Here is a 12,332-nt window from a genome sequence, read left to right on the forward strand (position 1 = left end):
TCTTCTTTCTCTTGAATGAGTTTACCAAGATCGGATCGAAGATTGAAATTCTCCTTTTCCAATAGCTTGATAGTCTCCTTGAGTTTGTCAACTTCAGAGATAGGAATAACAGAGCCCCCCCCCCCCCCCCCCCCCCAGAGGCTTGAGGCTCATAGAAGGTTCAAATGGAAATGGCAATAGGACTTCCTTAACCCTTTCTCTGACCCATTGTGTGTATGCGTATTTTGAAATATACAATTTTTCTTTCCCAGCTCAGCCCTTCCTTGATGATGAATCTCTCCCCAAGCTCGATTAATCTTCTTCAGCAAATCTGGATTAATCTTCTCGATGTCTGGTTTGTCAAGCATTGAGTAGCCTAATTGGTGCAATGCCAGTCTTGGATTGTAACTAATTCCCTCTTTTGTTCCTATGAGAGGTACGTTAGGGAAATTACCATAACTGAGGATGATCTTGATGTCATCGTAGCTTCGAGAATACCATGAGATATCATCAACATTCAAAGACATGATCCGTTGAGACCATTTAGGATTGCCCTTGTACTAAACAAAAGGACCCTTGTTGGGTAAGTGAGACATAAACCATCTATATAGTAGAGGGTCATAACACACAATAGTTCCTTTCTTCTTCTGGTTCCTCAAATGAATTGAATAATAGGTATCCGCCAACAGAGTAGGAATAAGATTCCCATACATGAAGATATGAATATAAGCTAAGTCCACAAAGTCTTGAATGTTAGGAAACAACAATATCTCTTATATAAGAATATAAAGAATAGATTTGAAAGTGTTCCAGCTTCCAGCGTCAGCAAGAGTGGTAGATTTGTCTATCAAAAACATCATAATGAAACCATGAGTACCAGCCTTGGGCTTAAGATTGATCTCCACCTCTTTCTTCTCCAAGTGGAGTGCTTCAACTATGTGGTGAAATTTGGGAAGTTCATTTATGTTAATAAACGGAACTTGATCCTTAATCTCAATCCTCATGGTATAAGAATACTCCTATAGAGTAGGAGCCAACTGATAGTCTTGGAAAGTGAAACATCTCATCAGAGGATCATAGAATTGCACGAGAGTATGGATGGCCATGATGTTTACTTCAGCGTTCAGGATTCCTATGAGGTTTCCATAGCTTTTCCTGAAATCATCCTTGTTGTCAAGAATCAAACGGGTCCCCGATCCTCTCAAAGCCTTCAAATGTGGTTCCACAAACTTGTAACTGTAAATGCTTTTTCGGCCAATACTCATTTTCTTTTGGAATACTCAACAAAGACTAAGCTCTTGAATTACCTGGAAATTCACATGCTAAAATTAGTTTTGATATGATGTAATTTTATACAACATCATAAATTCAAAGGTTCAACACATTACGGATAATCTACATATACTTCTCGGTGCAGATTCAACAGTCCATCATATACATGATAATCAAGGTATGTAGGGTCTTTGTTTCCTACAAAAAACCCACATCCCCATCATAGGTAGGTTCTAGTCTTCAAAAGGTAGTCCCTAAAAGGCCTCCAGAGTCATGGACCCAAATGAAAATACCTTGATGTAGCAGATGCTTGCAGGACAATGGTACTTCCAAGTGAATATAGTCTGGGTGTGGGTCTCGTGCCAACCCAACGCGCAAAACGCAGGTCAACACGACTATCCACGATTCTATCATGTGTGTATACTCAAGCTCGGGTATAGAACTTTTCTCTCATGTAACATCACCCCAACCCACAATAGAGAATATAACAGATATCCACAATGTGATGAATATATAAAGCAATAAAGATGTGATAAATAAAAGCAATTAAAGTGATAAATATAAACACCCAAGCATGCAAAGAAACAAAAAAACTAGGCTTGACTTGTTATGGAATCCTCAGCAGAGTCGCCATCTGTCGTGTCACAAAACATACCTGAGCATATCACACACTCGAAGATACAATAAAGTCGCCACCAAACTTTATTTATTCCCGAATGAAAGGGAAAATATTGATGAAACCCAAAGGGAGATAAAAATGGTAAGGAAGTCGATTATGCAATGGGAAGGTATTAGCATTCCTCGTGTTCTTTGTACTCAACAGGAACCATTTTGATTATTCTTTGTGTGAATGAGTGTTACTATCTAAAGGTTACTTGCGAATGATAAATAAATAAAAAAATTATTAATTAGTGTGCTCGCAAGGATTCGAACCCTCTTGCCTACGTATTCTCATATTGCAATGAGAAAATCAAAGCTTCATAGTTCTTGGTAGAAAATATGGATGAGTTGGTTGTTTTTATTGGATGCTGTTAATGTTCACGTTCTAGCAGTTAAACGTTGATTGTATGCTCGCGCGTGGGAGACTTAAGCACCGTCTGTATTGCGATAGAACGAAAATAACATGTACTTTTTGAAAGGTTTTTTTGAATGCACCAAGGCAGAGAAATGAATTTTGATGAGTTGTGATTGATTTTAGCTTTGAAAAGATTGTCTTGATTTGAATTGCACTAAAGTCTATGAATGAAGATGAATACTTTGAACAACTTGGTGATGCGTTCCGTATCCAAAGATATTCAGAATAAGGGTAGGAATACTCCCTATTATTTCTTCTCCATTTCTTAAGGCTCATGGCGTACAATTCTAATCATATTTTTAAGTGTTTTTGAATTTATTTGCAAAAAGGATTTTAGTCTTAAATGGACAAGGAAATGGAAGTGTTGACTGTGGAAAGATGTTGGATATGGGGTAGAAGACTTGATAATTATTCTATTTGAATTGCGCTAAAGTCTATGAATGGAGGCAAATACTTTGAAGAATTGGGGCCTACATCCCATACTCAAAGATACTAAGAACAAGGATAGGAAAAATCCCTATCATTCTTCTCCATTTCTTAAGGCTCGTGGCACATAATCCGCATCACAACTGACAAGTGTTGAATGGAGAATCTTTTTTTATGTGCATGTATGATGAAGCATTGATTAAGTATTGATGTTCAGGGTCTTCATAGTGTTGAGTATGAAGTCTTGACTTGAATATGACTTGAAGAATCAGGTGCAAGCGCTTAAGTCTAAACCCATCAAGTGATCAAGATACATATGATCACTTGACTAGATAGGGGAAACAAGCAAGTTATAGATAAGTGTAATCAATTTATCAAATACAACTTTGATCAACTTATTAATCAAGGTATGATCAAGGTAAGCATCATCTAATAAGCATATGGATCAATTTAAGACTAAGGCATAAAGTAAAAAAGGGTTAACATTAATATTAGTTTCTAATGAAGATCAAAAGAACTAATCTAAAAGTTAATCCTAATTAAAACCCTAATTAAACTTACAAAATGTATCATGCTAATTTTAATGACCAATAAAAGAGAAAGTATTTGTGTTTTTTATGTAATTTCAAGGTGTAGAAAAATGTTGAAAAGAAAAAGAAAGAAAGCATAAGCAATAATCAAGACACTTATGTAGGGGGGGGGGGTGCTTAGGAAAAAAACAAGGGTCTGAATAAAAATGTGCGCATGTCCCATGTAACTAAGCCCAACTGCCATGCCTTAGTTCAGGGAGGGGTGTGTGAGAGCAATATGCAAGTGTGTGTATCAAAGCCCTTGGGCTTTGATGTTTGGAGGCCCAAACGAATGGCCAAAAGGATCAAAATTCCCCATTTCATTTCCATTTCATTCAAACCGGTCTTGATCAAAACAAACTCCCTCATTCTCTCATGATAAAACCTCATTGGAAAATTGCTCTGCCGCACTAGAGGCGTCTCAGCAATTCAGCTAACCCTCAAATGCACATCAATGAACTCCTCTTAATTTCCTTTTTCCACTTCCCTCAACAATTTCAACAAAACCTCATTGCATTCTTTGAACTGAACCAAAAGGTTCAAAAACCCTAAATTCAAAAATTGAAATAAAATTAAAATAGAGGGAAATCCGAGCCAACAACTAGAGGGCTTTGATTCCCCTCAAGAAGATCTAGATTATGGTATGAAATTTAGAGAAAAATAAATGAGGAAGAGAGACACGTCACCAACCCGCAAGACCGAGGACCGTATTGGATTTTGTTGGCAACGAAGATGAAGCTTGCGCAGAAAATACTAAAGAATTCTACTGGTGTGCTTTGAACCTTATGTCGTCCTCATGGCATAGTCAATAGACACAAGTCTCATTCAAGTTGTGCGGTTGTATGGTTCATAAGTTTTGGTCCATTGCTTCGAATTCCATTTCATTCTTATGGAATCCATATTTCATTGTCCATTAACACACCATTGATGGTTAATAACGTGTAGCAATCTTAATCTTGGTTGAGTTCCATACACATTCATAATCACTTGATATTTTAAAATGCATTTATTCAAACTCATGGTTCATATTTCATTCTAACATGATCTTACTAAGCAAAAATTTGTACATACAAATGTCCATTCATATTAAAAAAAATGAACAAGAGTTTTAACTTCCAAAAGTTCAAAAAGGGAAAAGATCTCAACTTGAATAGCACTAATTGCAATCTTAATTGTTCATTATTCAATTTATTTCATGTTTTCGTCTCATTCATGTTACAACATGTTACTTAATACATAAGTTATCCAAAATTAATATAATTTACAATGCACTTCCTAACTCTAAGTCCAATACAGGATGTATTCGCTAATTCCATCCCCCAATCAAGCCGCTACCATGACCGAAACGCCAAGCCACATCTTACAACATCAAACTGGCGGATCTTGGGACAATAGATCCACGACCTTCACACAATAAATGAATAAGGGCAACCTTGCGGCATCACCAAGTATAACATACTTTTGTCTTGATTGGCCTTGATTCTCCATTTCCATAAGCTGTAGAAAAGAAAACCAATTAGCATGTTGCGGCAACAGTATAATAGCGTAACATCAACCATACACCACAAAACCAGTTTGTAGAATTCTGCACTATTCATTCCTTGTTTATAACTGCACATGCTAACCACTTTTAAATTACTCAACTAACAGTAAGTACTAACTAACTTTTTAGTTTCAGCTAAAAATTCTAATTCATCAACACATATACCAGAGCTAACCACAGTTTTTCGACATTTTCACTAACCGTATCTAAGCATCAGCCGCACCTTGCCATGAAAGGAAAAGATGAATTTCATCCTATAGTGTATTTTAAATTTCATTTCAATTTTAGTTTCTAACCCACTAATTCAATCCTAACAAATAAATTCACTCTTCTAATTAAGTTCACAACAAATCATTGCAAGGCAGCCATGGATAATTACTGCTGTTTGTAAAGGTGCATTGCGAAACCTCTCATTTCAATGAATAATTACTCCGATTGTTTTTTTACTAACACAAAGTACAAAAGCCACAGTTCACATAACCGTTAATTTAAACGTCAATCATCATATGTGAGTTATGAACGACAGTCAAGAATCAATACCAATACAAGTAAGCACCATTTTCCATACAAGAATAACTTAATTGGCGCAATTATTTCTAGCATAGGTACGGTGATTCAGCCAAGATTCCAAGCATCAATAAAATGGATAGCACGACATAATTATGATTAGCTCATTTTCCCTTTTCTAGCAGCCTGTAAAACTGTTTCTAAGGCAAGCAGGGCTCTAGTTATAAGGGTGTGGCAGTTCAAAATTAATAAATAAAGCTCATGTCAAACAATATCCATAACAACCCCAATTTCGTGACTGTTATACATGCGTATTTCCCATTAGCTAGTAGGTTGATACACTTATGGAATTTATGAATAGATAAATAGTTATTATCATTTCACTTCTACCATAACTGACACTAAGTGAAATCCATGGGTTCATGCATCATACATATTTTCCTCAGAATTAACACGAGTTTCCAACAAAATTCCATACCCAACAGTGACCAGCAATTCATTCAGCTAGTTTCCTAACTTTACTTCCTTCCTAAATTCTGTTTGTTTTACTACTTCTAACAACCTAAGCCAATTAATTTCAAGCTCACAATCAACACTGACCAATTAACCACACCATTAGAAAACTAACGTTGAAACTAAAAATTAACAAGTGTCAAACCTAGCAGCAAGTCAATACAAAGTGAAATTAATGTGACAAGGAGACAAATCTATTGGAACTTCTGTATTTTCATTAGAATACGTTTTGGTCTTTATACAGATTCAGAGACTTTAGCTATTCTAGGAAACATGAAATATTGTAAATACTATTAATTTTGGCCACTGTCTTTTGACCTTCCAAAACTCTCCGTTAACTTATTAATAAAACTCATTTACTATAACATTAAAGTTTATTCAACAAAACTCCTCTGTAAACTTAAATGTTTCTTCTATTCATCATGCCTATCAATTTCTTGCCTCTGTCGAAGATTTCTTTTGATAGTGGTTTTGTGAAAATTTCTGCTGCTTGGTCCTTACTTGCTACATGCTTCAATTCGACATTTCCTTCCTTCACGTGTTCTCGAATGAAGTGGAAGCGAACGTCAATGTGTTTGCTCCTTTCATGGTTTACTGGATTCTTTGCTAACTCAATTGTTGACCTGTTGTCAACTTGTATTATTGTTGCACCTTTCTGTTCTAGCTCCATTTTACTCATCAATCTTCTGAGCCATATTGCATGACAAACGCACCAGGATGCTGCTACATATTCTGCTTCACATGTCGAAAGTGTTACTATTGGCTGCTTTTTAGAAAGCCAAGTGAATGCAGTATTTCCCATGAAGAACACATATCCAGAAGTGCTTTTTCGATCGTCTATGTCTCCGCACCAATCACTGTCAGAGTAACCAACCAACTTGTATTTGTCTGAATTCGAGTAAAACATCCCAAGTGACATTGTTCCTTGGAAGTACCTCAGAATTCGCTTTAATGCTTTCCAATGTGTGTAAACTGGCTCCTCCATGAATCGACTTACAATGCCTACACTTAATGAGATATCTGGTCTTATACATGTGAGGTAGCGAAGACTTCCTACCAAACTTTGATATTTTCCTGCTTCGACACGTTCTCCTCCATCAAATTTCGACAACTTTGTTCCTGGTTCCATTGGCGTCGAAGCCGGATTACAGCTTTCCATCTTATATCTTTTCAAGATTTCTTTTGCATATTTTTCTTGTGAGATGAAGATTCCTATTTCTTCTTGTCGAACTTCCAGACCAAGAAAGAATCTCATTAGGCCTAAATCTGTCATCTCGAATTCACGTGTCATTGTGCTTTTGAATTCTTCTATCATCTGATCATTACTGCCCAGAAAAATAAGATCATCGACATAGAGAGCAACAAGTAATACATCCCTTCCATTTTTCTTCACATAGAGGGCATGTTCGTACGGACATTGCTCGAACCCGTTCTCCTTGAAGTATGTGTCGAAACGTGTGTGCTTGCTTCAGCCCATATAGCGCTTTCTTCAATATCAGTACCTTCTTCTCTTCTCCAGCTTTCATGTACCCGAGTGGTTGTTCAACATAGACTTCTTCTTCGAGTAAACCATTCAAAAAAGCTGTTTTGACATCCATTTGAAATATTGGCCATTTGAATTGAGCAGCTTGAGATATGAGTAATTGAATTGTCTCCATTCTTGCAATAGGTGCAAATACTTCGTCATAATCAACTCCTGCTTTCTGTTTGTATCCCTTCGCAACAAGTCTCGCTTTGTATCGTTCTATTTCTCCTTGAGCATTCATCTTTTTCTTGAATACCCACTTTACACCAATGGGTTGACTACCTTTTGGCAATTCAACTAGCTCCCAAGTGTTGTTGTGGATAATCGCCCTCATCTCTTCGTCCATGGCACTTTTCCACTTCTTGTCTCGTACTGCTTCTTCAAAGTTGATGTTTTCAGCATCTGCCAAGAGACATACAAGGTGCACTTCACTTGTCGAATCATACAGATCTTGCAAACTTCGCATTCTGGGTTGTGTAGGTTCATCTTCATTGTCAGAATCTTCAAGTTTTGTCGAAATGTGTGGTGGTACAGCGACAGATGATTCTTCAACTTCAACGATAGCTTCTGTCGAACTGTTCCAGTCCCACTTACTTGTTTCGTTTATTCGAACGTCTCTACTCACTGTCACCTTCTTTATTATGGGATCAAATAGCTTGTACCCTTTTGTTTTCTCATCATACCCAATAAGTATGTATTTCTGACTTTTGTCTTCAAGTTTCGTTCTTTGTTGATCTGGTACGTGTGCATAAGCCACACTTCTAAATACTTTGAGATGAGAAACTGTTGGCTTCTGTCCGCTCCACGCTTCTTGTGGTGTTTGATCTTCTAACTTCGAATGTGGACATCGATTCTGAACATAAATGGCACATTGTACAGCTTCTGCCCAAAATTCCTTTGGCATGTTCTTGCTTTTAAGCATTGAACGAACCATGTCAAGGACTGTTCGATTCTTCCTTTCAGCCACCCCATTTTGTTGAGGTGAGTATGCTGCAGTTAGAAATCTCCTTATACCCTGCTCTTCACAATACTTCATAAAAGCTGTCGAAGTATACTCACCACCTCTATCAGATCGAACTGCTTTAATATGTCTGTCGGTTTCCTTCTCCACCATTACTTTGAACCTTTTGAACACCTCGAATGCTTCAGACTTTTCTTTCAAGAAATAAACCCATGTCTTCCGTGAGTAATCGTCGATGAAGGAAATAAAGTATCTTTTGCTACTGAAAGATTCTGGCGTGATTGGCCCACATATGTCGGTGTGAATTAAATCAAGGATATGCTTAGCTTGATATTCTGCCTTCTTTTGAAATGAAGTTCTTGTTTGTTTGCTAAACACACATTCTTCACAAAACTTTCCTTCATAATCCATATCTGGTAGTCCATGTACCATGTTCTTTTTCACCAACTTTCTTAAACCAGCATGATGTAGATGACCAAAGCGTAGATGCCATAGTGACGCTTTGTCTTCGACATTTACTTGTAAACATTTTTCTCGAACGTTTATCAGATTCAGTTTGTACATTCGATTTCTCTCCATTTCGACACGAACAATCAGATGTCCCAGCTTGTCCTTCAAATACAGTATCCGTTCTTTCATAAGTATCGAATAACCTTTTTCTGTAAGTTGTCCCAAACTCAAGATGTTGGTCTTAAGATTTGGTACATAATAAACATCTTGAATTGATCCAATCAACCCATCTTTCTGCAAGTAACGGATCGTTCCCTTGCCTTCGACCTTCACTTTCGATGCATCTCCGAAAGACACATTTCCATCTTCAATCTTTCTCATTTCTTTAAACAAGTTTGTGACCACACATATGGTTACTTGCTCTTGAGTCAAGATACCAAACGTTGTCATTTGTGTTGATCTCATTTTGAGCCATCAAGAGAAAACCTTCATTTGCTTCAGCTTCCAAAGTTAGATTGGTTGTTTCTTCTACCTTCTTTTCGATTCGACAATCTCTTGCGAGATGTCCTACTTTATCACAATTATAGCATTTGAATGAGTTGCAATCCTTCGCATAATGACCATACTTCCCACACTTGTAGCATTCAAAGTTGGAATGGTTCGACCTACCACCTCTTTGACCACGTCCTCTGCCACACCAATTTTGCTGGATCGACTGTCCTCTCTCGAAGTTGCTGCCTCTACCACTTCGACCACTGTCACGTCCTCCACGACCACGTCCTCCTCCTCGAAAGTTTTGAGAAAAGAGTACCTTTTCGTCTTTGATTTGCTCCTTGGTTTGATTTGCGTCCTCTACTCCTTCTTCCTTCTTTTTCATCTTACGTTGTTCGTGTGCTTCGAGGGAACCAGCGAGCTCTTCGACTGCGAGCGTCGAAAGGTCCTTCGACTCTTCTATTGCATACACAATATTCTCAAACTTATCTGTTAAAGATTGTAGGTGTTTGATTGGCTGCATTATATGGTAAAACACTAATGTCTTGACTGATGTCATGACATGTATATGTGACTACATTGTAGTTACTGCAGGACTAGCTAACACAGGATTATTGAATGCTGTGACATTCATGCCTGTCAACAGATACTAAGGAACAGAAGTTCTGTTAGAACTTAGTATTCATTTGCAGTCTGGTTATCAAGGAAGAACTAGACCTGGCATAAGGCCTACTGACTGAATGTCAAACTGGATGTTGTGACATTCATCATTGACAGCAGCTACTGAAGATTAGGCAGAGTGGTGTTCTGCTATACTTCAGCATAAAACTTAGTTTGTTCTTCAAGAGAATAACAGAACTAACTTAAGGCCAAATGTATAAATGTTAAGTTGGACACTTTGACATTTATTAATGTAAGCTGTTACTGTAGTACGGTCATTTTGATCATGTACAGGTCAGCAAAATTGTACAGTCTGTTTTCTGGAAAAACAGACTCAGCATATGGACCTTGATGTCAAGCTGAATGTCGTGACATTCGTGCCTGACAGCATATGCTAAATTGTAGGTTGTTCAGTTTTCTGTTTCAGCTTTTTCTCAGGCTATTCTTTAGGGATTCAACAGCTGAGAGAAAATCCAGGAAATCAACAACCAAGCTACATTCAATGAACCTAACAAATAGCCTATTTGTTAGCAACCTAAATGTTGAATTTGAGGGAACTTGTGTGACCTAAAATTCAGGAAAATACAGGTGCAAAAGCCCAGGTGCTGCAATATAAAAAGGAAGGCATTCCTTCATTCAGTTTCGGGGATTTTGAGGCGTGAAGATTTAGTGTGTCCATCATACTTCACTGCTGTATTTTGTGAGTCTTGTATTAGACGTATCTTGTAAGCCAAGCCATTATCAAGTAGATGATTTCTTTGGCATAGGGTGTTCATTGAGTTGTAAGTGTTGTGTCACTCAAAGCTTTTAAGCGTGAGTGTTGTGTATCTTGATTTAAGTTGTGAAGCATAATCAAGAGTTGTTTTTGAAGTGTGACTTCAAAGTGTCTTTAATATCACTGAGGTGATTGAGGGGGAGTGAGTAGGAACTCTGATCTTAGGTTAAGATTGAAATTGCATTGGGTAGGGATTAAGTGATAAGTTGTAAACGGGTGAGTTTAGCTTTGAATTGATACTACTAATAGTGGATTTCCTCCCTGGCTTGGTAGCCCCCAGATGTAGGCCATGTTGGACTGAACTGGGTGAACAATTACTTGTGTTATTTACTGCACTTACTGTTAAGTTCTGCATAATCCCTGTCTGTGCAGAATTGGATGTCATAACAACCAGTGTGACATCCAAAGTCTGATAACTAGAAATTCAAAGATCTCAAAATCTTTTCGACAACTCAAGCATCAGTTACTGTTTCGCAATTTCTGGTGAGTTGGTTCACCACCTTTTGTACACGCGTGATGTAGTCAGATACATTTTCCACGAAGAGTTTAGAGTCGAACTTGCTTTACTCGATCTGCTCCTTTGAACACTTTCTCTAGCGTGTCCCACGCTTCTTTCGACGTAGTCGAACCGGCAATCTTTTCGAAGCCTGATTCATCAACAACCCTAAATAGCATGTATAGTGCCGTTTTATCCTTCGATCGCGTCTCTTTCAACGCCTTATTTTGAGCTGACGTATATCCCACAATTTCTGTTGGTTCTTCAAACCCATCTTTGGTCACCTCCCACGCGTCTAGAGATCCGAGAAGAGCTTTCATCTAGATACTCCAGTTTTCATAATTTAACTTCGTTAGCCGTGGCAACGGCATTTGATTCATCATGTTTGCCATTAGCTCTAATGCCAATTTGTGACAAGGAGACAAATCTATTGCAACTTCTGTATTTTCATTAGAATACGTTTTGGTCTTTATACAGACTCAGAGACTTTAGCTATTCTTGGAAACATGAAATATTGTAAATACTATTAATTTTGGCCACTGTCTTTTGACCTTCCAATACTCTCCATTTACTTATTAATAAAACTCATTTACTATAACATTAAAGTTTATTCAACAATTAAAACCAAATGCACGGATTTGAAATTCATCACAATTCCATTTCGAATTTCATTTGATAACTAACCTAGAACTAACTAACAAACCAACATTAGCCAAAGTGCAAAAAAACTTAACAGAAAGTTCAGTAAGTCAACTTGCTTAACTAACCTGCCCAAACGCTAACAAACCTGCCCCGACTCGTTGCCTGATTCGGTTGCGATTCATCCTATATAACAGTGTTTATCAAAAACTTCTGGAGCATTTTTTTTCACTTCACTTATGTATAACTTCATTCTTCACCTACGAATCTTCTACATAATTTTTTCGTTATTCAATCTTTTAATTCCAATCGACTTCTACTTCAATCACCTTCATCAATTTCATTCTTCAATCTTTCAATTTTAATCGGCTTCTACTTCGATCATCTTCATCTTCGATTCACCAGTCGAACTCCCAAATGTTCTCGCTAGCTTCAACAGTTAGTTGTTGA

The 12,332-nt window shown here is 37.4% G+C and overlaps 1 protein-coding gene across 1 annotated transcript; it reads right to left on the reverse strand.

Moving 5' to 3' along the window:
* Positions 1–1,363: 1,363 nt before the first annotated feature.
* On the reverse strand, positions 1,364–7,043 carry LOC127102578 (secreted RxLR effector protein 161-like). Its single transcript, XM_051039933.1, has 2 exons — positions 6,386–7,043; positions 1,364–1,449 (listed from the first exon to the last, which is right to left on the reverse strand). The coding sequence occupies exons 1-2, from the start codon at positions 7,041–7,043 to the stop codon at positions 1,364–1,366; spliced, it is 744 nt and encodes a 247-aa protein (XP_050895890.1).
* Between the last annotated feature and the right edge of the window lie 5,289 nt (positions 7,044–12,332).

The sequence above is a fragment of the Lathyrus oleraceus genome, chromosome 1 (genome assembly GCF_024323335.1).
Source record: "Lathyrus oleraceus cultivar Zhongwan6 chromosome 1, CAAS_Psat_ZW6_1.0, whole genome shotgun sequence".
Classification (NCBI taxonomy): domain Eukaryota; kingdom Viridiplantae; phylum Streptophyta; class Magnoliopsida; order Fabales; family Fabaceae; genus Lathyrus; species Lathyrus oleraceus.